The sequence below is a fragment of the Canis aureus genome, chromosome 5, assembly GCF_053574225.1.
Source record: "Canis aureus isolate CA01 chromosome 5, VMU_Caureus_v.1.0, whole genome shotgun sequence".
Taxonomy (NCBI): Eukaryota; Metazoa; Chordata; class Mammalia; order Carnivora; family Canidae; genus Canis; species Canis aureus.
Genome location: NC_135615.1, coordinates 70788148 through 70815495, shown reverse-complemented (window position 1 = coordinate 70815495; position 27348 = coordinate 70788148). Strand labels below are relative to the sequence as shown.

The window sequence follows — 27348 nt, the reverse complement described above, 5'->3', positions numbered from 1 at the left end:
TTGTATGTACAGCACCCAAAACCATTATTAATAGCTGGCAATAACTACTCAGTAAGCGTTAGCTCCTTCTATCAATATACTAAACTGAGACTCTCATTTGCTCCCCTAACAATTTACATTAACCCTGTCTTTAAAAGCCAAGCATTCTGTCACTTAGAAACACTGCTGTGCAATGTACCCCATTGCCTTATCTGTCCAACATGGGTTTACCAATATCTGGAGTGGCCTGACAACTTCTCTAAAGTAACATCTATCTATAAACTGAGACAATGAGTTCCACAAAGACAGCTCTGACCTTTTAAGATTTCAGAATACACACACGCTCACGCGAATGTGTATGTACATATGTAGATACACAGTGTTGACTTAAAGCCATCTCTCCAACTCAGAGATAGCACTCTTAGTCCTAAAATAATACCTCTACTATCCCCTTCAAGATTTCTTTGATTTTTATAAATCACTTCCCAGTCTTTGTCTTTCTAAATCAAAGCACACTATTCATGTTTAGTCAGTCCTTATTTCAGAACCCAAAAAGCCACTTTTAATCTTCCTGGTTAAAAACTGAAAACAGTCCACGTATACTATGAGCCTTGAAAGACAATGATGCCGTCATTGTAGGTTCATCAACTCTACCAAAGATACCACTCCAGTGGGGGTGTTGCTAGTGGAAGAGCCTGCGCATGTGCAGCCAGAGGGTACAGGGTAATCTCTGTGCTGTCTCCTCAAATTTGCTATAAACCTAAAACTGCTCTTAAAAAATATAATAATGCCTTTAATTTAAAAAACAATAATAATGGAGAATTAAAAATAAAAACCAAACAACCTTCTGGGGTAAGTGGCCATACATGATGATTTCTAGGACACTGCCAGATTCAGTCTGTCATCACAGAGGTCACTGTGAACAGCACCCCCACCCACTTGCAAATGTGTCCTTGGTTGCACCATAAATCATATGGTCACTCTACTACAATGCCTCAATTTTCCTAATCTAAGAAATATATAAGTATTTCAAAATGCAAACTTGATAAATAACTGAGGGAAGGAAGTATGGACCACCTTCCAACTCTTGAAAGACTTAGGAATCCGCCACCCAAAGGTTGTCAGTCTCCTCTCATTCTTATAGCCTGCTATTTATAATTCTCTTTTCCTTCCTCATTTTAGGATCTAGATGGTAACATTTTTAAATCCCCATACATAATAACCACCTAAACATATAGCTGAGAAATAAACATCTATACTCGTTAGCACACTAGGTAGTTTATACCCAAAAAAAAAATTTTTTTTTAAGAATCTGGCAAAATTTTTAAATAAAACGTTTTATGTGGAAAAGTAAGATCTTAAGCATATATAGGGAGAGGGAGTCTGAAAAATACGGTAAAGTATTAATTGTGATATTTCAGTGGTGACACTAGGTGAACACATTCTTTGTCTATGTCTCTGTGTTTTCTAACTTTCCTGAAAATGAATCTGTACTAGGTTTATAATGAAAGACTCCCACGTGTAGCCAAAGAACAAGATGTTCAGACTGAAGCTGAAGTGAATATACAGGGGATGCACCCAAACTTGATTAAATCCAAAACTGCTATGCTCTCTAGGTACAGCCTAAATAACATGAGGCACTTAAGGAAGGCACAGAACACCCAGGACACTCCTGGGATAAAGGGGTTGTCCTTTGCTTACGCAAAGTACTTGTAATGTCATCAGTGGCAAGAGATTTCTAGAGTTCAAGGTGGTGTTAGAGTAATGGTTCTTACCCAGGTTTAAGCTTGAAGAGGATCCATGTGAAGAGAGGGAAGGAGGTGGTGTCTGTGAATGTCCTGGTCCCTGACTAGGGAGAGGCATGCCCACGGGTCCAGGAGAGGAGGAAAAGCTAAGGCCGTTATAAAAACTGTGTCCAATGGGGGTCAAGCTGCTCGATGTCCTCTTATAAAGGTCACTGCTGCCAGTCAGGGAGTCACGGCGGGAGCCACTGCCAGTGTTGGAGTTTGCAACTAAAATGGAATTAAAACAATGCAGATAAGAAAAGGCCTGTTCTTTGAAGAACAAGCCCAGTGACCTGTTCCTAACACTTTGATCCAGACTCCTTACCACCGCAAATTTGTCAGCAGAGACAGCCTAACTGTTCATGTGGCAGTTCTAGGGCAGGTAAAGTAATAAAGAGGACATGGCTCAGGTTAACATGGAACTTTTGTTCAAACCATCACACGAATGCTAAATTTACCTTCCTTTGGTGTCACATATTATGGGGTGGGGATGGGTTAAAAAGCTCGGACGGCCACATAAGCTATGGAAAAGGTGAAAGAAAATGGGCTAGAAAGAATGCCTTTCATCAACCCAAAGGTTCCAGGAGAAAAATGGAGTACAGAAAAAAGATTTGTAAATGGGGTATTTCCCCACTGCACAAGACTTATATATGAAAGCCTGTTTTCTCAATGGGTTCAATCAAGAGTTATCGCTAGCCCCCGATTCCAATTTAAGATTCTCTCTCTCAAACATGCCCTTCTGTTCTGAGATCATGTTGTTTTACAAACGCTGCAATTATCCCACCATTTTCCTTCCTACTTTCATGCTTTTTCCTCCCATCGGAACATTAAAAATATCTTGGTCTAATGTCCTTCTTTCCACTTTTCCATAATATCCACCTTAATTCTTCTCAAAAGACTGGAGCAAACTCACGACTCTTTAAGGCCTGCAGATTGTGGGGTACACTACCCTGTGGTCTTCGGTTAAGTCCTCCTCCCTCAGTTTTTAACATCCACATTTCTACACTTCCCTCCACATTCATTCTTCCCAATGCCTTCAAAAAAATCTCCCCTGGTTTTCTGATCCCTGAAACAAATCAACTATGAGAGTATAAATAAGTAGCAATATGAGCATAAACCTGAAATCAGCCCCAACTGTAAAACTTGATTTTAACAGTCCATCATCTCAAAGATATATATGTGGGACGGCTGGATTCCCACGGGGCTCGGTCCAGATCTGCCTAGGGTAACTGTCCAGGGTTCCATGCATCGTCAGTGTTCCATAAAGATTGCAAAAATAACGAAAATTCAGTCTTAACAGCACATAAGTCTGATTTCTACCTGCTGTTCCAAACCCTCCGAGGGCTGATCCCAGGGTGGCGCCGAGAGAACTGCTACTTCCAAATCCCAAGGATGTGTTGGCAGGCTGGGCAGAGCCCTGGGAGAAGAGGGAGCTGCTCTGTGAATTGCTGCTCAGAGAGTTGTTGCCATAGAAAGAGCTGGATGCCAGGCTGTTACTGGGCTGCTGCTGGGGCTGGGGCTGGGGCTGCTGGGTTCCTAAAGGGCGAAATGGTCCATTTGTTGTTCCAGCAAGACCACCGGCTGCTCCATTTGCTGAAGCTGCGGCCGCCGCAACAGCTACGAAGAAGAAAGCAAAGCATTGGGCTGGGAAAAGTGCTGGCCACATCCCCCAGCCTCCGCGCTAGCCTTCCAGAAACACTGTCACGCGCTCCTAGCTTTGCAAAGCAGACACGAGCCTTGTAAAGAACTACACGAATCTGCCTTTGAGCCCTCCATCTGAGGCTTCTATTTTCTACTTCTGCTTCCAATTTGAAGTCAAAATACCATGGAAGCCAAATTCACTACAGTGGTAGCTTTAAAGAGTCTGAAGTTTAAAATAGGTACAGATGTCAAATGTAGCCATTTTTAATAAGACTACTTCCTAAAATCTGAAGTTCCACAAATAACAACGTTGAGGACTTTTCCAGAACCACTGTCAGCAATGTACTCAAGCCCCAAGAATTCCTGAACCTGTTGCTCTTTTAGATATTCCCGCTATTGTTCCTAATTTATATTCCATATATATATATATATATATATATATATATATGCACATATATAAAGCTTAAAAGAAAAACCTATTCCACCCTTGCATCAAAACATATTGCTCTGCCACTTCTCACTACTCCCTCCATCCCAACCCCTCCGTAAAGCAAAAAACAAAAACCAACATCAAAAAGGACAAACAACAAAAACAATATTATCTTAAAATAATGACATGGATTTCTGTGACATTAGCCTTGGACTTCTGCCAACGAGGCCACTTTGTGTGAATAATCCAACTTCCTATGTTCAGGGTGGAGCAGGTCCTTGCTGCTAACCAGCTGGTACATGGCTGTCAACAGAATCTATTGAGGTCACTTGCTGCTTCTGATTTTCTCTTTGAAATATTACAGGGCAGAATTGCTATATTGAGAACTGTCAAATAAAGTACATTTCAACATATTGTAAGAACATCATCCGTCGCCGCCTTTGGATCGCTGACAGGAGTTCGCAAAGACGGAAGCTCACCTGCTTGTGCAGCCGAGGAACTGATAATGACTGGGGCAGGAGCTACCAGCCGAACAGGAGCGCCAAGACCATTTCTCGCTCCTGCATTCACCACAAGGGCGCCGGTTTGGTCATAGTAAGCAGCAGGAGCCAAGACCGGGTAACCTGGGAATATTAAGCCACATACAAGTATATGTGAAACTAACAGTATCTCCTAAACAGTTGCATATTATCAATAGTCACCGACTCAACTGTGGGGACAGACAAGACGTAGATTTCTCTCCTGGCTTCACCACCTAGATAGCTCTATGACTCTGCATCGCTGAGCATACATTTCTTCAATGAAGATAATAATAATATCTGCCTCATAAAGTTCTTGTGACAATTAAAGGATGAATGAGACAGATCTAGGATGGTATCTGGCACAATAGGGAGTAGTATTATTTACCATCTGCTAAGTGTTAGAAAGGGAACTCAGTGAGACAGGAACACCCATGCTCTTCAAAGTGCTAACCAAGGGTATCACCAGAAATCATACACTGACAATTTTTTATAGTCAAGAAAACTTGACTACGAAAGTAACAGAGGGTACAAATGATTACAACAATCATAGTACTTTCACACCTCATAACAGCCTCAGCACAGATATCCTGCAAGTTAGCACGTAAAACCTAGACACACTTCAAATAATAGGATCTTTCATCACCATTTAAGATGGAATCTCCAAATCCTATTAAGCAATAGGAGAAATTACAGGTGACTTCCCAATAAAACCTGAATGCTTAGTAACTAATACAACAAACGATGCATGGTAAAGTTACTCAGTGAATTCATTAAATAGATCAATTAATTTGGCTTTGCTCCACAATCAGTAAGAACCCATACATTTATGCTGAGATCTCATAAGGACCTGTTTCAAAGGAAGAAGTACAAATTACTTCCAACCCATGCAAAGAATAGGACCAGGTGACAGTGAGCCAAGAATAATGTATATTCAAGATAAATAACAATCACAGGCAGGCAGCCACAAAGCACCTCTGCTGTTGGCTCAGAAGAAATCCTAGAAACATAAGGGATGGCCCCATCAAGGAACACTAGAACTTCCTAATAATATTGTTCAAAGACAGAAGCATAAAGACTAAGGCCTTTGAGGGATGCTAAAGTAGCCTGGCCACTCTTCCTATCATTTCTAATCCTAGGAGAGAAAACAGATCATCACCAAAGGAAAAAATGACATATTCTAAGCAATGTGTAGAGAGATACAAGATGAAGACTGGCTCAGAAAAATTAGGTGCTCTCATCAACGAACTATGGTCTAAGTGAGGGCAAGTGTATGTCATCCTTGCCAGTCCCCAAATATAATTACAAGCTCAAAGAACTGCCTGTTCTCCTCACAATCTCCCCCAACAAGTAGACTTGTGTTTTTCCCTCCAAGTAGTAGGAACAACAGTGCAGCCTCACCTGGCATGCCTGCAGCCAGTCCTTGTCCAAAAGCAAGGGCAGAATTCACTGCTGCAGCTGCCACCAGAGGATCTGTTTGCTGTCCCTGCTGGTTCTGATTTGGGGTCAAAGGACGCTGGCTGGCTCCTCCACGGAGAACCTGGGAGACAGAAATAAATCAACTGCTTTCTTCTCACTAAAAATACCTAAGACCCACTGTGTGCTAAAGCTTGGCCAACTTTATAAACTCATAGTTGTAAACCATTTTTCCTACAATTTTATATGGCATGGCTATTAGGATAAAAGTTCAATCAGTAACATTTCATTTAGTGAAGTTTAATTCTACCATTCTTACACATTACTACCTGTTAAGCAGCCAAAAGCATAAAAAATATATTTCATTAATCAAATGCATAATGAATACCATTTGGCAGGTACTAGAGATAAAGCAATGAATAAAAGAGACAAAGCCCCTGCCCTCTTGAAGCTTTTGTTCTAGTCAATGAGGCAGAAAATAAAAGGTAACTCTATAAAATGTCAGTACTCTGACAAAAGGTGGGTGATGGAGGATTCTGATGGAATAGGGAGGGGAGATTAGGATAAACATGAGCAATTTACACACATAGTTAGATTAAAATATCTGTATCTAAAGGGGGGACAAACCCACCTGAGTCTTTTTTTTTTTTTATGGACTATAAGAACACCTTCTCTACCCTCTAACACTATTCTCATTCAACAAGGCCCGATTGGCCCCAAATGAGCTCACAAGATTTGATTTAGGAGGCTTCTGACCTGTTTCTATTTCTCCTCTCATAAATTCCAGAATAGACAGCCATCTAAATGGAGATGAGTGTCAGGAACACTGCCTTTTCAGTACAGAATACCATTTCTGTCACTGTGCTGAAGGATCTACTTTTATTTTATTTTTATTTTATTTATTTATGATAGTCACACAGAGAGAGAGAGAGAGAGAGAAAGGCAGAGCCACAGGCAGAGGGAGAAGCAGGCTCCATGCACCAGGAGCCCGACGTGGGATTCAATCCCGGGCCTCCAGGATTGCGCCCTGGGCCAAAGGCAGGCGCTAAACCGCTGCGCCACCCAGGGATCCCAGGATCTACTTTTATTAAGGAAACATGGGTATCCAAATGCTGGTAATCATTCTTATTCTGAATGCTCTGAATAATCTAATCCACACGATCTATATACTCCAGCAAGTAAAAATGCCAAGAAAGTTCTCATCAGATCACTTTTACTATCACTCTGCTCTTTATAAAAGTTAGACATATGGTCAGGAACCTGGGTACAGATTATTCTTGGTACTATCTGGTAAAAAAATGTAAAAGAGAAACACCACTAACAATCAACTATTTATTAAACGAGAATAAGGGAAACAACACTGTCCACACTGGCAAGAAGAGATGTGTAGACACTTAGTTGACTCCAAGTTTCTTATTTCCTTATCTGTAAAAGTAATGAGGGAAACAGCTGACCTTGCAGATCTGTTGGGAGTATTGATGTCTGCAAGGCACAATACCTAGTACCCAGGAGGCAATCAATAACCCACAACTAATTACTATCAAAATATTTATTTGTTTGTGACTTAAAGAATCTAATGGACTTTACAAGAAGAGAAGTGCTTCAATCCACGTAGACAGAAGAGTCTGGGGAGGCTGCCAAAGTGAGTGTTTTTACACCAAGACTTAGAAGATGTCTAACCAATGACCCAGAAGACCTCTTATTCTAGGAAAAGTAAACAGCATGTTTAAGAACAAATAAAACATATATGCAAACATCATTTCCACAGGGCATATGAACCAGGTATGTGTGTGGTTAGGAGCTGTGTACAAGATCAGGGGTCAGGGGAAGGACAAGGTGCCTGAAGAGCGAGCCAGGCCAGACTACTAGGCCCAGGTTTAATGAGAAGAGCAATGGTTTCTTTCTTGTCCATGGTCTAGAAATCTGTGTGGGACCCTGACAATTAATCAAAGTTCTTAAGTCAGCTGCCAATATTCATGTATTTTAATTTCATCAATGGCTATCAAGTCTGGATTTTGTGGAAACAAATACGTAGAATCTTACAAGTAACAGTTTAATCAAATAAAATCAACAAAAATGACTGAATATCTGTTTGTAAAACCCTATTCTCAGAGTCTGCTTACTATTTAACTTTATGAGGCAAAAGCTGTTAAATTCAAATTTATTTTCAAAGGCATTGTTTTAAATACAGCATTTGAGATCTATCAATACTTAATACGCAAGTAGATGGCTCAGTGGGGATATTCTAATTAATAACCACTCATCCTTCTATAGTTCACCATGCTTGATGAAAATTATCATCTACACAGCCTCCCCCGGTCTGGAAAGTTCAGAAGTCATTCTAAATGCTTCTCTATCAAAATGCCATATCTAATACCAAATCACCACCAAGTCTGCCAACAGGTACTGGGCTTCAACCCAATACCCAGGAAGTTTTTTTTTAGCAAACATTTTGAAATAGAAAAGAACAAAATTTTTGTCAGATGTCAAAGGAACCTCCAAAAAGGATGAAAATGAATCACAAGTAAGATTGAGCGGCTGGTATGTCACTAGCTGTGCTCAAAGTTCCAGCAATTAGGTGTTAAACAGTTACCATGCCTAACACATAACAAATGTTCTGTTTTCTGATAAAATGTCAAAGCCAAAAGGTCAAAAGCAAACTTTAAAAAGTGCCTCTCGTTTCATGACTATGACAAAGCAGCTCACAAATGAAACCAAAAACTGATAAAAACAACACTGGAACTAAAATATGGCTGCTTATTACAAAGGAATGCCAGTAACCTTTCCTCAATAGAGTTTATAATTGTGGATGACAGAAAACTCTGAAATGTAAATGATTACAATGCCCATTTTATGGCTAAGGATAGAGCTTCTCTATATTTTCTATATTCATTCAATTTGCCCTTAGGTGCAATCAGTCAGTGGTTAGAACAAAGATCAGACCTCGGGTTTTCTCTAACTCCAAACACCACAATATGGTTAGAAAATAATACAAGTTGTCAAATTATAGATTTCTGTTCAAATCTTAACAACTTAATATCTTTGTGACGCTGGGCACAGAAATTCCATTTCCTCAATCTTATGAAGGGAAGTCACATAATTTATCAGAATTAGAAAAAATAAAAGTAATTATAGGTAGAGCACTTAGCTTTAAACAAAAAGCTTTCAATAATTACTTACTATTTTTCCTGTGCACTCTAATAGAACTAATTTTTAAAACACAGCAATTACATCTGTCTACCAAATCCACAATTATTTGGCAGCCATTTAAACACAAAGAGCGTCACACAAATAAATACTGACTATCCACAAAGAATAAGCTATTAAATGTATTAATAGGGATCACTCTATGTCAACAAATTATCTGCTAAATTCTCTCACATGTCTGGTATAAGAATTGTATCTACTGCAAAGAAAATCGTGCATTAGCTTCAAAAATTTCTCTTATTCTAAAATTGCTGACCCAGGATAAGTTGACTAAAATTTCAAAACCTGTGTTTTTTCTCTAATTTAGCAGAATCTAAAAATTAAACATATATTTTCTTAGCGGGACTAGTAAAAACCAAAGCATTCTTGTTTGCATCCTGTCACATGTACATATACGAGCATGGTGTATTGCCTCAAAGACAGCTTTAATGTGTCAATGTGAATCAAAGCCTAAATGTTCATTGTATTTGCTGGAAAAAGACACCATTTCTCAGAATTTATTCCATGGAAATAATCATACATTTATGCAAAGGGTATCAGTCTACTTTGTAACATATAAATATTGCTAAATTAAGTATCAAATAATGGTAAACTGGTGAAAATAAAGTATGGGATGCTCTCTGACAGATTTAAAGATAGATAGTAATTATTTCTAAAAAGCAATAAATAAGGACGCCTGGGTGGCTCAGCAGTTCAGCACCCGCCTTCCGCCCAGGGCGTGATCCTGGAGTCCCGGGATCCAGGCCCACATCAGGTTCCCGTCATGGAACCTGCTTTTCTCTCTCTGCCTATGTCTCTGCCCCTCTCTCTCTCTCTCTCTCTCTCATGAATAAATAAATAAAATCTTTTAAAAAAACAGAAACAAAAAAAGGGATGGAGGTCATTTTATTTAAAAAAAAAAAGACACTAAATAGGGACACCTGGGTGGTTCAGTGGTTGAACATCTGCCTTGGGCTCAGGGTGTGATCTTGGGGTCCTGGAATGGAGTCCCACATTGGGATCCTTGCAAGGAGCCTGCTTCTCCCTCTGCCTATGCTTCTGCCTCTGTCTCTCTCATGAATAAATAAATAAAATCTTTTTTTTTTAAAAAGCACTAAATAACATGGAAAACTGTAAAAATCATAGAAACTCAAAACTATGTGGACAGCATAACCCCAATTTTATCAGAAACTGAATAATAAAGCTAGAATGACAAATACCACCCATTAATGTTGTTTTATCCTGACATGAGGATTTTTTTCCTTTGAGTTTTCCAATTCACCACAATTTTCAGCAATAAACAGGTGTTTTTCTACCAAGCAGGAGAAAATGGTCTATTCAAAATAAAAGGGCATACTTAGTTTTCAGTTAATTATTCTTTCCCAACTCTTTAAAAAAGCTCTTATTACTCTAAATTAAAATAGTCCAAATAGGTTTAAAGATTTATATCCAGTTCAGTTGATGTTCTCAATAAGCAGTATAGAAAATGAGCCTCTGTTTCCATGGCAAGCAGCCTGCAGGAGAGGTAGAGGTGACCTGACAACAGTGCTCGGAAGGCAGCAATGGCATTCCATAGTTATGGCAGAAAAGTAGCTTTTATTAGCAGAATGAGTACTCACTTTACCACTTGTTAACCATGTACCCTTAACCAGATGGACCATCCTCTATGCACTTTTCTCCTGATCTCATGATCTTACCTAGTTACACAGACCAAGAACCTGATCATAAAAGACAGTCGGTAAGCCCCGTTAAGTCTGAGCCTGGACTCAGGTAACACACCAGAGGTTTGGACCTCGTGGATCCACAGCCATTTCTCTATCAGGAGCAACATTACCTTTTAATCACACATGATGACTAAAATTCACTTACGGTAAATTCTGTTTACATTTACCTGCTGCTGCCCTTGCTGAGCCTGTGGGGTAGTCTGCTGATTTGCAGAATTAGTTGCTGCCGCAGCAGCAGCTGCTTGCTGCTGGAAGAGACTGGCTGGGTAGACTCCCCAGGGAGTGACTCCATAATACTGGTGAGGGACCACAGCCGGGCCTAAAAATAGCAAGAGAAAGGTAAGGCAAGTTTAGACAAGTCAGAATCATCTTAGGGTTTTTGAAGACTACAACAGACTCAGCAGATCCTACAGTAAAACAGTAAGAATATACTGATTCATTTTAGCTGATCGTGAATTCTGTTTTTGAAAAATAGAAAATATTTTTATATTTTTATGTCTTCTGAAGTCAGTAATTTACTCCAGGCCTAAGTGAAGAAGCCAGTAAAGGACAAAACATTAAAGATATCACAACTTATGGAAGTTGTAAGGTGATGAGCTTGAGAACAGATGGAGGAATTGGCCTTGGTCAGGAAGAAGGCAAAGGCCTGTGCTTCCCCTAAGAAAGGATATGGGACAAAGTTTGCTGTCTGAAGGGAAGTAAATGGAGAGTCTGTGTGCATCAAGTGAAGGAAGAGAACAAAAGATTAAGTTGTGCCCTCCTCTCAATGGTAAGGATAGTACCGGAGGTGATTGATGGGGACAGGGGCCCTGATGCTTCATTAACTCTGGAAGCAGGAAAATCCATCAGTCTTCCACAACAGAACCCAGGGCTCCACTGAACCTCCACTGCTCAATTTCTAAGAGGCTTGGTCTTCTTATCTCTGTGTTGGAAGTCATTCAACACTACATTCAGACACTGATATATGAAATTTTGAGTTTAAGTCAATGCTGAAAAGAAACAGAAGCAAAATTTTATAGACCTGCTGAGTATCCTAAACAAAACCAAGCATTCTGCTTCAGTCTCAATGAGCTGTTCACCTTCTTTGGCAACAAGCTCTGGCTACAGTCTCTGCCATACACAGTAGATAACACAGAGGTAACATAGCCATGCAGATGGCAGCCTGGGTGCAGCAGAATCTACACCACAGAACTCTCTGAAGATGGCAGCAACAAACATCAAGGCTTCATTCTGCCAACCAAGACAAGGGCCCAAAGCCAGCCCTTCATATCTGCTGAAACACATCTCCAATGAGAAGTTTCTTAAAACACAGAGTTTAAAATATCTACAATTTGACTGAATAATAATATTGCCTTTATATGGAGCTCCAAAGACCTATTTCAAATGTGTCTCTTCTGACACGGTAGCTAATCCTGCAGAAACACAGGTTTCATTAAGTCAAAATAAATTGGAACATGTATTTTGTTTCCAGTTTCAAGCTTCTAAGATACAAACAAGTCAAACTACATCACTACCCAATACTGCTCTGACATATCTGATTAGGCATTTTCTGTACCTGTGGGCCTATTAGCCAAAATCAAGCAGCTCTGTTCGTTAAGTTTGCCCACAGAGAAATACCATGTGGATGCAAAATAAACATGCTGCTTAAGGAAGCTAGGTTACAGTAGAAGCTAATTTTTTTTATAATAAGCAAAGGGGTAAAAATTTTTTTAACTCCTCAGACCCTGAGGAGTCTAAGAATTGTTATCTCCAAATTAGAGTGGGGAGCCTCTAAACCCACCTGATTGGTGTTTACAAAGTGGGGTGGTCTTGGGCATTTACAGAAGAGAATGGAAGAGAAAACAACACAATGGAGACCTAACCTATGCCCTAGTTTCTTCACCTGCAAATAAATGGGTATGATAGGGGTGAGGCTGTTGCCACATCCATGGGGAAAGCCTGGGCTGCAACCTGCAATGACAGACCCAAGGCTCTGCCACAAGTTCACAAAACCACCTTCAACTGTGCACAGACTGTTGCTACCTTAAATATTTATATAATCCTCTAAATTTTCTCAAGTAGTATTTCTACTACTTTCCCTGGTCACATGGCCTCTGACTACATTTAGGAAAATACCCCCAGGGTGCATTGTCAATTGAGCTTGACTCATCAGGATGCCTGCTTCAATTCTTCTGTGATGAACACCCCATAAGCATATGCAGTTTCACAGTTTGGGTGGTTAACATTTCTGGTTCTATGTGAAAGCACTGAAGTCTTTTTCAGTTTGGCTCAGCAGATGGATATAAAGAGCAAGACTCTTATCTTCAAACTATGATCTCAGGGAGGACAAGTGTGTCATTCCTAAAACAGTTCTTTGTTTTAAATAACATAATATGTTAGCAGAGGAAAGAAAGTAGAGAAAAGACAATTCAATATAGTATGGGCATCGTACACTGTAGTGACGTGCATGAATGGACTTGAGTTAGGCCTGGTTCAAACTCCAACTCTGTAATATTTAAGTAGTGTGAACTCAAAAAAAGACAGTTCTTGGGCAGCCCGGGTGGCTCAGCGGTTTAGCACCGCCTTCGGCCCAGGGCCTGATCCTGAAGACCCAGGATCGAGTCCCACGTAGGGCTCCCTGAGTGGAGCCTGCTTCTCCCGCTGCCTGTGTCTCTGCCTCTCTCTCTCTCTCTCTCTCTCTCTCTCTCTGTCTCTCATGAATAAATACATTTTTAAAAATCTTAAAAAAAAAAAAAAAAGTTCTCTGTGACCCAAATTCCTAATCTATAAAACCATCATCTGGAGTACGTGGATGAGTGAGTTGCTTAAGCATCTGACTCTGTTTCAGCTCAGGTCATGGGTTGGGCTCTATGCTCAGAGTAGAGTCTGCTTGAGATTTTCTCTCTCTCTCTGCCCCTACCCCCGCTCATGCATGAGTCCTTTCTTTCTAAAATTAAATAAATAAAATCTAAAAACAAAAACAAACCACAAAAACCACAACCCATCATCCAACAACTCATATGAAAGAAAAGCACTCAGCACAATGCTTGGCAGATAGTTAATAACGGCCAAATAAATACTAATGGTAGTTAGCAAAGATCATTCTGCTAGGAAGAGCTTTCTATTTCTAGAAAAAAGAGGCATACAGGAACCATACTACATATGCTCCCACCACAATACACACCAAAATGTGAACAATTCCAAAGAAAATAGTAAGAAATTCTATATTGTGTCTGAGTTCACAATGGCAACTGTGCTCCAGAGTCACATAACAAGAAAGCCTGCTTTTGAAAGAGTTCAATCTCAAGGAAAACAAAACCACTCCTATTTATACCTATGAGCAAATAAATGCAAAATAACAGTAGTAATAGAGAAGGAATTGGGGGTCAGCAAGGGAAGGATTTCTAGGTGGTGACAATGCCAGCTAAGGAGATTCCCAGGCAAAGACTGGGAAGAGTTTACTACAGAGGACTAAGGAGACAGTGTCCAAAGACACAGAGGCCTAAGCCAGCGTGGTGTCTGCAGTATGCTAAAATCAGTTTAGCACTACTAGAATGTACGGTGTGAGTCAGTGAGAGCCAATCTGGAAGGGGAGAAAGTGGCATACATTTTGTGACATTCACATACAAGTCAAAGAGAGATCAATCCCTATATGTAATGGGTCCCAATCCTCACTAATCCTAAGAATGCCAAGGCAGCTCCTTGAAAATAGCGATTCCAGGGAACAACACACCATCACCCAATTAGGATGGAATAATCAGTCATGTCATATAACTTGGAGTGCTATTTGTGGGTAAATGAGACAGAAATCAGTGACAGGCTTCTTCTCTGAGAAAACACCAAATGGCAGATGACGCCGAGTGCTGCGGGTTTATTAAAGATAATACAGTGTGAGAAAAAAAAGAAAGAAAAGAAATCGACAGGCTTCTTCTCTGAGAAAACACCAAATGACAGATGATGCGAGTGCTGCGGGTTTATTAAAGATAATACAGTATGAGGAAAAAAAGAAAGAAAAGAAATTAGTGAGGAATTTAAAGCAGAAAGGTGAAAAGGTAAGATCTGTGTTTAAAACAGTTTCGAGAACCCTTCGGGAGGTGGAAGTGGTAGGGGGTAAGGAAATTAGGATCGTGTAAGTGAGAACAGCTGCCAAAGTCTATGCAAAGAGCCTAAGAATCTGGACCATGGCAGACCACAGGAAGTAGGAAGACCTAGAAAAGGGGAAATTCCCCCAAACTATCTACTATCTATGAGCAACTGGTGGTTCCATGGATCATAAACACCCATACTGGAAGCAGCTCATGAATTTGCCTTTGGATATGTTCAAGCCTGAGGACAGTGAAGGAGAACTATCTAGCTGGCAGGGAGAAGACAGCAGAAATCAGGAGAAAAATCTCCAACCGGAGACTTGGATTCAGGACAGAATACAAAGAACGCATGCCAGCCACCATGACTTTATAGCAGGGGACAAAATCCCGCATGCAGAAGAACACCTCACCTAGTGTCGCCGCTGCAGCCAGTCCAGCTGTGTAGGGGTCCGTCCCCGGGGGAGCAGCACTGATGATGTATGGATTGGGGACAAACGCAGCGGGCGCTAAACCTGCTGAAAACACACCTGTCAGTAAAAACACACCCGACTAGGACTTCAGCCCTACCACATACCTACACAGTTTGGCTACACACTCCAGGCTGCAGGTGAGGAAAAAAAGAAAAAAGACAAGACAAAGATAGGTTGAGAGGAAAGAGGACTTCTAAAAAGATAAAATAATCCCTATACTAAAGATCAGGGTGATATTTATCTATTGTTTTTGCTTCTTTTTTTTTTTTTTTCGTTTTTGTTTTGTTTACCTTTGCTAACAATTTAAACTGTTAGGCAGTTTTAAATTTAGCACAATTTCTCAAAGACTATTAAAATTATAGCAGGCTAAAATAAAGCCATTTAAAAGACTTTGTAATGGGATGGAGGGAAGAATTTATCTCCACTTAAAACAATTTTCCTGGGACGCCTGGGGTGGCTCAGTGGTTCAGCGACTGCCTTTGGTTCAGTATGTGATCCCAGGGTCCCGGGATCAAGTTCCACATCCGGCTCCTTGCAGGGAGCCTGCTTCTCCCTCTGCCTATGTCTCTGCATCTCTCATGAATAAATAAATAAAATCTTTAAAATAATAATAATAAGCAATTTTCCGAACCATTTTTCTCAAAATGTATGGTATTTATAAAGACTAGCATCTTCAATTATAAATTAAACCAGACCCAGGCAAAGGCCATCATGCCTTGCCTTAATACATTTAGGTTGGAAGCAAGTCTTTTCTTCCACAGCATACCATAATCTTGATTAGTGATCTCCTTTCTAGTCATCCATATCATTTTGACACATTAAAAAAAAAAATCTACACATACTTGTTTACACACATAGCGCTTTGTTTCAAAGAGAACTTAAAAAAGGTCCAGGACAGGGAGGGGATGGTCTAGGCAATAAGACAAAATATGTATACCAAAACACTAACACATACTATAGGAAAAAGGCAAAGCTACTTTAAAAGCCAATAATTAAAAGAGAGTATGTTTTCAGATCTTCAATACATGCTGCTTGAATTTATAGGTACTACCTGCTACTTAATGAGAAGTTGACATATTCAATCTAGGCAATCCTAACAAGAGCAAAACTATTCTTACGCCATCAATTTCATCCAATCTTCCCAACAGAGTTGATGCTAGTCACTACTGTAGTTAAGTACTTTAAACCCTAAGACAGCGAAGGCAGACCAATACCTGGACACTAAGAAATCTTATGAACTGAAGTCTAGAAGGTTGCCAAACATAAAGAATGTGGCAAAAGACAACTGGACAAGAGGAAGAGGCCATCTACTCTGAGGGATCTGTCTGGACGTTATTATAATCACTCTACACTAGGAGTTTCACAGCAGCTCACGCTCTTAACAAGGGAAGCCACACCTACAGCACGGGCACCACACACTCAAAGACTTACCGATGTGAGGTTGATGAGCCGCTGCCAGTGCATACTGCTGCTGCTGGGCAGCTGTCAACTGCTGGACAGCAAGTGCATTAGGTCTTTGGAACAGCTGAAGTAAGAAAAAGATGTGATGAGGTTAGAGAAACTGTCTCATGGAATAATTTTTTAAACTCTGCAGAGAAATTTCTATAAATCCTTGTTCAGAAATGACATTTTTAAACAAAAATGTTCTCACGCTCTACTCCATTCCTGTTTCAATGGTATCATGATGCTTCATAGTTCTGTTTTCCCTCTCCTGCTTTACCTCAATTTGGTGCACCCAGTTCCCATGTGCTGCCCACTATCTCACAGGTTAGATGTCTCCTGAACCACAATCATACAAAATGCTATAATGGCTATAAACAGGTCTAAGGGGCCTACCTAATCCAAGGCACATTCAAAATCAAATCTAAAAAATGACTTACACCCTAGTGCTGTAACTACTCTTCAGCTCTTTTGAGAACCCCACAAACTTTGAATTAATCCTCACCTACTCACATTTTGGCAAGGAAAATGAAAAGTGTTCATTTTGCCCTCTGGCTGCTCTTCCCAGGGAAATGACAGTGGATACCTTCCTCAAGTAGTGGCTTATCATAATGCATAAATTAGACAGCTGCCAACTTTGGGGGGCCCTCTGGTTTCCTAGGATACCTATTCTTTATGTGTAGGAAACCAAACAACAGAAATACAGCTGCTCCTAACAAAACCTGGATTATGAGCTCACACCTAGCACACTTCTTAGTTCACAAGAACAGGAAAGGAATGCAAAGGTCCTGACACTAAGAATATGCCAAAATTCTATCTTAATACAAGGCCAATCATTCACTCATTCATCCAACAAATATTACAAAATCAATACCTGCTAGGCATTGTGCAAGGGACTAGGGATGCAACACTGAGTAAGGCGGGGACACATTTTAGCATAAATAGTACTGATGCAAAGAAAAGGGGTTCTTGATTGCCTTGACATGCCACCTTCCGGAGAGTCATACTGAAAACGTCTTCATCTGCTGATGTCAGATAGCATATTTACCGAAGAGGCACCTCTCTACAAAGGACCTTCAACATCCCAACCTGCTCTTTCTACAGTTCTTAACAGCTCAGCCAACATCATTGCATGATCAATAATGGACACTAAAGATCTTAAATAATAGGTTTCCTCATAAAGAGACCTGTTTTAGACATTAAAAGATAATGTCATCCCAACCAAGTCAGCTTCATTATCATCAGAGCTGGGCTGCAATGGTATCTTATCTTAGGTGGTGGAAAGATTTTATATAAGTAGGTGGATTTTAAATATAAAGAAAACAAAAGGTGAATATTTCAGACATACTGACCAACTTCATCTGTTACCTCTCTTTGAAGAGGAAGTATTCCTCTTTCTAAAAACCAGAGTAAAATTGGCCTTTGCCTTTAGAGAATTAAAGTAAATCAAAAGTAACTGTAAAGTTTTCAAAAATACTTTTGAGTTTTATTTTCAAAGGTTAAACAAAAAAGAAACTTCATTATGATGCTGGTAAAAAGACAAGCACTCCTTTACATTCAATGATTAAATATCAAGTGTTTAAAAGCAATTCCGGGAATTTTAGACAAACCTACCAAAACAACTATTCGCTGAAGGACAACAGCCAATCAGTACTATCAGCTAACTGTGATCCTGTGATTTTTCTAAGTTGTTTTTCATATGTCTGTCTTATCTAAAGGACAGTATCCCACAGTATTCATACCAACAAGAAGCAGTTCACCCAACAGGGGCAGCCACGAGGAAGAAAACATTACAGTAAAATAGTGAAAAGTTGTTTCTAAGTTTTTTCCAAGGTTGTAAAAATACCTCATAGTTTCACTTAGATATCTACTGTGTCTTCAATGGGTCTCTGGAATTTTTCTAGCCTCAAACCCTTTGAAATATTTAACATCACAGACACTGCTCATGCTAGCCTCTTCCCTCTACACTTCTTTGCCATGCTGCAAAGAAAATAATTCATTCAACAAACATATTTTGAGCACCTGTTACTTAATTAGCGAGGCACTGTGACATGGAGCTAGGGAAATAAAGATGGTGTGTCCAGAATAGAACTCTTGACATGATCTTATTCACCAAAAGAGTGGTCACTGCCATGCTATCTGACTCATCCTCACTTCATAGGTTTTTAACTCATTAAATGTTATGTGTGCTATACCCATAAATATCCAGTGTGTGTAAATACTAGCCATTCTGCATAACATCAGTTTGTGGTTCTCACCACCACTTACACTTTGAGAAGTGAAAACCATTACTTTTAACTAAAAACATACAGGTCCTACAAGAGCTCCCACATATTCTGTGTTTGAGTTGATTGATAGCTCAGTGATTATGGTGAATAGAGAAGGAATTGTTTTCTTGAATGCTTTTTGCAGTAAACAATTAACAAAAGTAAATTATCATCTACAGCAAGCAGATTTGATTATAGCATAGATTACAGCAATTCTGGCACATTCTCTTTATGTAAATGGCTCAATATTAACTGGAAATACAGGGTATTCAAAACAAAATTGGATAATTGGCAAGTAATGGATTCCAAAGGATCCTGAAAAACTCATACAAATGCCATCTGCTGGGCAAAGCACTGAGCTCTGTTAACATTTTCATCATTTTCAGAAAGCAAGCCAATGATAACTGAGGAACACAATACTGTGAGATTTGGAGAGAATGCTTGTTTTAAGGTTGGTATAATGATAAATGTGCTACTACCGATTACAATGTCCTCAGTAAGAATTCTTAAGTTGTTCAAGAAACTGAATACAAGGGAAAATATTTCAACTATTTCAAGCTCATGAAGGTTCCTAATAAAAAACACTGAAGGCATAATTTGGGAATTACACAAGCAAGCTGATTTGACTCCCTTCTCTGTCACTACATGACTTTAGAAAAGATACCCTGCAGTTTTTATTGCAGAAAGGGGCAGTCAAAAACACCCAGCATAGTGCTAAGTGATAAAAGATAGCTACTACTATGATTATGTTATCAATAATACTTCTTGGCATAAAAACGGCTGTTGAGTTTTCAGAATGTGGAGGAATACCTAAATACGGAGCTGATATATGTGAAAGACTACTCTCCTTCCTCACCAAAATAAAATGTCTGGCGAGCCCTGGATTTTGACCAGTTGAAGGCTGTATACACAGGGGATAAGTGTGCAGACTCTGGGGCCAGAAAGCCTGGATTCATATCTCAGCTCTGATGCAGACTACATGACACGGAGTAAAGTGAACCTCTCTCACTCTCCTCCTCTCTTGAAAAGGGAGGATAAAGACATGGCTAACTCATAAGGTTGCTGGAAGCATTAAAATTAACACATGTAAAAGCGCTAGGAACAGTCCTTTATGTGTGTTCTTTCTGATGAATGGGGGGGGGGGGAGTACCCCCATATAGGCATGGCCCTTCTGTGAGTACCTCTGACAGATCCTCCCCCAACAAGGCAGCTCAGGATGAGGAAAGCAGAGGACAAAATTCCTGGGAGTGAATGTTAAAGTCAAAAATCCCACTGAGTTCATGAGCACCAACTGCTGTCAACAGGTCACAAATATAACAGGGAAGGAATAAAAATCTTCTTTATTTTATAGTGGAAAAATACGTTTTACTATATACTCCATGCAGAGAAAGCCACAAATGCAACTGAATTTGCAGGTGAGACAACCCCATATATCAAAAGGCTTTGTGTTTCTAGTACTGGGTCCAAAGGACACAGCCCAGAGCTAGACACACTGGAACACAGATGTTCCCATCACTTGTAGTAATGACTTTCAGTAATTCTCTTAGCTTCATGAGGTCTTAATTTTCTTACCTATAAAAATGTAGTTCCTGCCCTTCCCATGGGGATGTTGTAAGGATTCACAGAGAAAAGACCTTCGTACTATAACATCAATCTTTTAAGAAAAAAAAAGTTTATCATGGCAGGCAGTACACAAAATATGTGAAATCTGCTACTGTCTGAGGATTCCAGATAAAAGTCCATGTTTGACCAGGTTATCTGAACTACAATGATAAACAATGATTTCTGGATAAACAGGTACATATATAAACTGTGCTGAATTTTTAAAAAAGAAAACTTCACATTTCCTTAGCAGATGAACAATCTGATTCCAAAATAATCTCTGAACAAGGTGGGAAAAACAAAATATGTCCTTCCATCAATTAAATACGTATTTTTTGAGGAAAATCATTTAAATTTTCAGCAAAGTCAAAGAACAATAAAGGTAAGTTTCAAGTGACCAAACTGCTAAAGTCAGCATTTTAACAGTGACAATACATGACACTGATAAAATAATCTTCCTCTCACTTGTCAATTGAGAAGAAAGCCAAGAATATTAAAGACTTATATTAAAACTGTACACAAACTGGGCTTCAGAAGAATGACATCTATTCACTACCACACTCTTAAAAGCAATGTTTGCCACTTCCTCTCCCATCTGCTTATGACTATGAGGGAATGAGGGAATGTATCTGTACTTCAATTATGATTTTCAGAGTATTGTTTCATGCTTAAGAGGTGAGTTTTAGTACATCGGTATGTAATTTTGTACAACATGCTACATTAGGCTATTTTTAGATTAACTGAATTCTAAATAAAGAGCATCAACAATTAATCTGATTAATCTGTAATGATGTAATCCCAGCTTTGCTTTCTGCTACATATAATTGCAATATAATGAAATCTAGCAGTACCTTTATAAAATATACTTAAGGAAATAAAAGTAATTGTACGGTTCGTCATTAAAATAAGAAGAGTGCTCATGTACCATAACACAAAATGGTACAAACATATTATTATGAACTGTTCACTGTTTAAAATGCTCACTATTCACCATCCAGGGTTAAGGAGAAGACAATACGGGAAAAATGAGGGGAAAAGGGACGATACTCCAAAGATATCAACAAGCATTTCAAAGCACACTAAATTAGGTATACTTAAACCCCAGATCTTTGTACTTGGGATAGGTAAAATTATCCTTATTTTCATGAAATTTAGCATGTCCTTCAATTATGATTATAGGCAACACACCACATTAACATTAGCTATACACCTGTGACTTAATAATCAATAGAAATCACATATAGGGTGCCAGGGTGGCTCAGTCAGTTAAGTGTCCAACTCTTGATTTCGGTTCAGGTTGTAAACTCAGAGTTGTGAGATTCAGCCCCATGTCTGGCTCTGGCGCTGGGCATGGAGCCTGCTTAAGATTCTCTCTCTCCGGGGATCCCTGGGTGGCTCAGCGGTTTGGCGCCTGCCTTCGGCCCAGGGCGCGAACCTGGGGTCCCGGGATCGAGTCCCGCGTCGGGCTCCTGGCAAGGAGCCTGCTTCTCCTTCTGCCTGTGTCTCTGTCTCTCTCTCTCTCTCTCTATCATGAATAGATAAATAAATCTTTAAAAAAAAATAAATTCTCTCTCTCCATCTCCTTCAGCTCCTCCCAGCCCCTCTCAAAAACAATAAAGCGGGGGGAAAGTCACATACATTTTCATGTTCCTTTAGAACTACTAGACATCCCAAAGCCATCATGATCACTAGTATGCCTACTTCTGCAGCATGCATAGTATGATAATGCAGATACATCTTGAATTTGTCATTAAATATTTCTGTAACTATTTCTACATAACTGGTTCTTTTGTAAACCTACTTATACTATACATCATTCACACAATTCAGCCCACAGATCTCATCAAACCGCTAAGGGGTTCATGGCACAAAAAAAGGAATCCTCGCTTTAAATAAATCTTAGGTGAAGTCTATCATAAACAGTGACTAGACAAATAATTTAACTATCCAAAACCCAAAGTATGTCTAAGTACCATTAAGTTTGTAATGAACTAAATGAAAATTACCTTTCTTGCATTTATTCGTAGGCTGTCCTATACTGTGTATCTCAAAAGAAGTTGATACTAATAGCTTTATGAAACCAAATCAAAATCCTGATTAAAAAGAAATAGGACTTAAGAAGGAATTATTTCTTTTGTCAAATTCCAAACTAGAAAAAAAAAAAATTCCAAACTAGATCCCATCATAAAATCACATAAAATCACAAATAAATCTACCTCATTAACTGTAGCAAGTAACAAGGACACAATCGTCAATAATTAACTGATTGATATGGGTAAGTAATGTCTACAATTGCTACTAAAACTAAAAGCACAAAAAACTAAACCATGGTAATTAAGTCATTCCTTCTTAGAATTGTCTTGTCACTGTCAATAGGGCAGCACGGCAAAGTTGCTAAGATCCATAACCCTGCCTGTGTGACCTCACAAGTCGCTGTTTCCCAGTCTCGCCCATCACCGAGGATGTCTACTACATTATCTACTGAACATGCCCTGTTGAGTTCTCATAGTAAGCCTTTACGTTTTCCTACTTCCTGCAGTGGAATTTTCACTCTTCTCCTGATATAAACAAGTCTCACAAGGAACAGTTCGAGATCTAACTCTTCCAAAAGTCCTTCCTTTCCCAGAATAGAGTATGCTCTCCCTTGTCTGAGGTTCTAGCACATGGGCATGTCCTAAACTTGTCTTTGAGTACTTCCCTGCACTATTTAAATAACCAAATGAGTCACAATAACTAAACTGAGAGCTATGGGTGGGGGGGAACCCATTTCATCATGAAAAATTTCCCTGGCTTCAGATGAGCACAAAAAATGCAAACAGAAAATTATAATCCACAGCCTACAAATCTGTGATCTCCTTGAAGTTATCAACAAAATTAGATTTCAAAAGAATTACATAAGTTTTCTGATTAGATGGCAACAGAAGACTGTGACCCTATAAAGGAGGTAATTTCCTGGATACGGTACAGGTCTAGTTATGAACAAGAGGCACAAGCTTAGTGGGCTAGAACTAAAAGACTTGCATATTAGAATACAAGCTAGGCCTTAAAGAGTGGCCTCCAGAACTCTTAGAAGGCTAGTTCCAAATTTTAGTTTGGGGAAGTGTATTTAATATGGGGAATATTGAGATATTATAAAGGGGGATATGGAAAAAGTTTCCTGAAAACTTGGTCTGCTGAAACAAAAGCAGAAGACACAGAAGAACCAGACCCAGGGCTCACCCTAAGGAGCTTACAATCTAGCAAGGACTATTAAACAAGAAATTATAACACAAGGCGGGACAAAGGCAAGCACAAAGCACTACGGAGTTCAGAGGAGACAGACAATACAACTCCCTGATATGGGATCAAGAAAGCTAACAAGCATTGGATCTTCAAGAATGACCAATTAAAATAGTAGAAAGGGGAAAAGGAATAAAATATAATGGAAAGCAAATGAGTAAGGAATATTGGAGGCAAAAAATATAAGGTCAAACACCAATTTCCAGTAGAAAAAGGATCCTACCTTCATTAACAGCTACTCCGGCCTCTATGCAGGAGACACGGGGAGGTTAAAGATCTTGAAAATACTTAGAAGTCTTGGCCCAGTAGTTCCTGGGCATGTTATTAAAGTGCCCACTCTGTGACCATTTTTAAAACAATCTACTTAGAAAAGCAAGAATTATGGGCCCTTGGGATAAAACAACAAAGATCACATCACGTGATGGTGGTAACCATGCCCCTATGTTGCCACAACCAAGACACACATGGGAAGCCAAAAACCAACAACAGTTTGTCAAAATAATAATGTTCAGTTTCAAAAATTGCTGAAATTGGATATGTGGTGAAGGCATCCCAGGCTTCATAAATCTAAGCAGGTGCTACCTTTGACATAATCATGTTAACTGCTTGTGAGTTTGTAAAAGGACGTATCTGCTCAAGTCCTAATAATTATCCAGCCTCCCAAAACATTCGTAAAATTAGTTTGAAACCAGAGATCAATACATCAAAAGAGAATCCCAACTCCAATTATGAAGTAAAGAACAATTCAAGGAAAAAGCATTAGGTTTTTCTTCACAAGAGGTTGAAGACAAGTACTGCTTCAATAACAAGCAAAAGGTTAGACTGGATTAGATGGGGAATGGGAAGCTAAGCACCAAAAATAGCCAGAGTTCAGACCACAGAAGACAAAGTAAAAGAAAGAATTCAGGCAAAACTTCTTGATATAACCAGGTTAAAGAATCCTGATTAGAAGTAGCCTACACTCGGGCTGCTTGGGCGACTCAGTCAGTCAAGCGTCAGACTCTTGATCTCAAGGTCATGAGTTCAAGCCCTGCATTGGGCTCCACAATGAGTGCAGAGCCTACTTTAAAAAAAAAAAAAATAGTAGCCTACATGCAGAATTTAGACAGAGAATTACCATCCTCCTATCCTAAGCTGAGCAAGCTGAAGTCTGTGTGGTAACAGTGTCCCCTACATTTGCTGATGCAGCATGAAGTCCTGAAGTAATTTCTGGCTTCACTCAAAACTGCCGTTTTGAGGATTCACTGTGAAAGGCGGCAAAACAGTGAAGAGAAAAGGCACAAAAAATTACTCTTCGGGGGCATCTGGGTGGCTTTGTTAAGTGTCTGCCTTCAGCTCAGGTCATGATCTCGGGATCCTGGGTTGGAGTCCTGTGTCAAGGCTCAGTGGGAGCCTGTTTCTGCCTTTCCCTCTGCCGGTCCCTTCTGCTTGTGCACACAACACTCTATCTCAGATAAATAAATAAAACCTTAAAGAAAATGTTCTTTCGTAGAGGTGGCATTTCTAATGGGAACCACAGGGAGAGTAGTGGACACTTACAGTTTACTCTCTCTGGAAAAAGAGTTTGTTAATTAAAACTAATAGATATGATATGACCAGAGCACACATATCACATCATCCCTTAAGGGATTTACTTTTGTTTATAATTAATGTTATAATTACTATTACTAATATTAAGAGGTTAGCTTTATTATCAACAAAAGTCATTTAAGATCAGCTATTTATGACAACAAAGGAACAGACCATAAGCCAATTTCCCCCATGGATGTAGAATTTCTGAACTTCAAAATGAGATTTTAAACTTTGAAGCCTAGAGGTTTGTATTTATGTTAAAGTCTAAAATTAATGAGTATCAGACATTCATGGCCCATCAAAGTGCTTCCAGCCACAAGAGAGAGCTTGTAGTACCAACAAGATGGGGAAGCTACCTGCGCCCTTTTATAATTCAGCAGCTGGCTTTTTACTTTAAAAAAAATTTTTTTTAAAGAATGATCAGTAAACCCCAGAGATAGTCGTACCATGCCTTTAAAACCAGAAGGCACATACATGTTTTCCAAGGATTTACAGAGAAAACAGAGCCACATAATTTCACTGTAGATTTTTACACTGAGTGATTTGTGTTTTTCCCCCGAATCATATTTTAACTTTTAAAAGGCAGCAGATATGTTTGTGATCTATACTCAATTAAAAGACAGGACTAATAAGACAACCTCACACCGGACTCCTGCCAGCAGTAGGTAACAGAGTTTACTATTTTAAAAATAAAACGAACCAACAGCATCACAATCATATTCATCTTTAGAGAGATTAATTTAGCATCCAAGAGGATTGTGTTACAAGAGGTAACACTATCTCACCCACTCCCCAGGCTCTGGGGTGACAAAGGAGCCAAAGGAAGTACATGTAGAGCAGAGTAAGCTCTTGCCAATAATCTCAGCATGGGAATCAGCCTCTTGAGGGGGAAGATACAGAGGCTTTGGATGCCCACATCACTATCAGGTCAAGAAGGGTAGGCTATCGGTAGCCTAAAATAATGCCACCCTCCTCCCATCCCTTCCATTCTTAGTCACTTGAATAATGTGCTGGCTGGAGGTACAGAGTAAAGAGAGTGACAGAGAGACACACACAGTACCTGTTGTTGAGAATTGTAGTCAAAAAGTCCCACAGTTGCTGCTGCTGAGTCCACAGGTACCTGCGTGCCTGAATAATCAAACTGAAGAGGCTCCATGCCCACATGTTCCATGGGGTCCAAGGGGACACTCTGGGACTCCATGTTGGAGAAATCCTCCACAGGCTTGGCACCATTGGTGCTGGTCAGCTGGGCTAAGCCCTCAGAACCATTCTGGTTTGGACCCAGAAGATCCACTTCATTAGCAGAGTTCTGGCAATTACCAGGGGTACGGCTAAACAGAGAAAGTAAAGGGCATTAAACCTTATTTTGAGCGGGGAGGGACACTACAGCAACCCAAGTTTAAGGACAGTGTCCTTGAACATAATTTATCATCAACAGTACTTAAAACTATTTCTACAAACAACCAGAGACACGTTACAGAGCATACATGTTATATCCTGCAAAAAATATTCTTCTATTGCTTGCCTTCCCACCACAACCCACCCTGTAAATTTACATTAGCTAGTATTAATTTACAATCCCTTTAACCAAAGGGCCCAGATTTGAAGAACAATGAATGAACTGGAAAAAAAACTTCCTGTGGCAACCACGGAAAGATTCTAAAAGGCAGGTAGTAAACTAAGCCCCCTCAAAAGTAACACCTACTCTTCAAACAGAGAGCTGATGGAAAAAGTAGTTTCTAGGCGAAAATTCCATATATGAGAATGATTCTATTAAAAAAAAAATGTTTTCTAGGCAAAAAAAGTTTGAAGTATTATCTTGGTAGTACTGGTCAGTGCTAAGCCTGTCTTCCCTTCTAAGAAACCAGAAGCAAACCTTACAAAATTATAAAATAAACTCATTATCTAGGATATGCCCCTGATGAAGAAACAACTCTAAGAATTAAAAGTACTGTGAAGGTATAATTTATCATCCA

General features: G+C 39.5%; 1 protein-coding gene and 1 non-coding gene across 21 annotated transcripts in view; both read right to left on the bottom strand.

The window, feature by feature from the left end:
- Window positions 1-27348, bottom strand: part of PUM1 (pumilio RNA binding family member 1) — a 134435-nt gene that overhangs the window by 30838 nt on the left and 76249 nt on the right. For 8 of the 20 annotated variants that reach the window (XM_077898781.1, XM_077898783.1, XM_077898782.1 and 5 more), the window contains 8 exons: window positions 26433-26703; window positions 16644-16737; window positions 15153-15269; window positions 10846-10997; window positions 5754-5892; window positions 4314-4457; window positions 3084-3380; window positions 1755-1991 (listed from right to left, as the gene is read on the bottom strand). In XM_077898781.1, coding sequence (XP_077754907.1) covers window positions 1755-1991; window positions 3084-3380; window positions 4314-4457; window positions 5754-5892; window positions 10846-10997; window positions 15153-15269; window positions 16644-16737; window positions 26433-26703 — 1451 coding nt within the window. The remainder of the gene's footprint in view (window positions 1-1754; window positions 1992-3083; window positions 3381-4313; window positions 4458-5753; window positions 5893-10845; window positions 10998-15152; window positions 15270-16643; window positions 16738-26432; window positions 26704-27348) is intronic. The other 12 variants (XM_077898794.1, XM_077898785.1, XM_077898786.1 and 9 more) reach the window with 8 other exon arrangements.
- LOC144315017 (small nucleolar RNA SNORD103/SNORD85) lies at window positions 5565-5642 on the bottom strand. Its single transcript, XR_013380834.1, has one exon. It is a non-coding gene; the product is annotated as a small nucleolar RNA SNORD103/SNORD85 (small nucleolar RNA).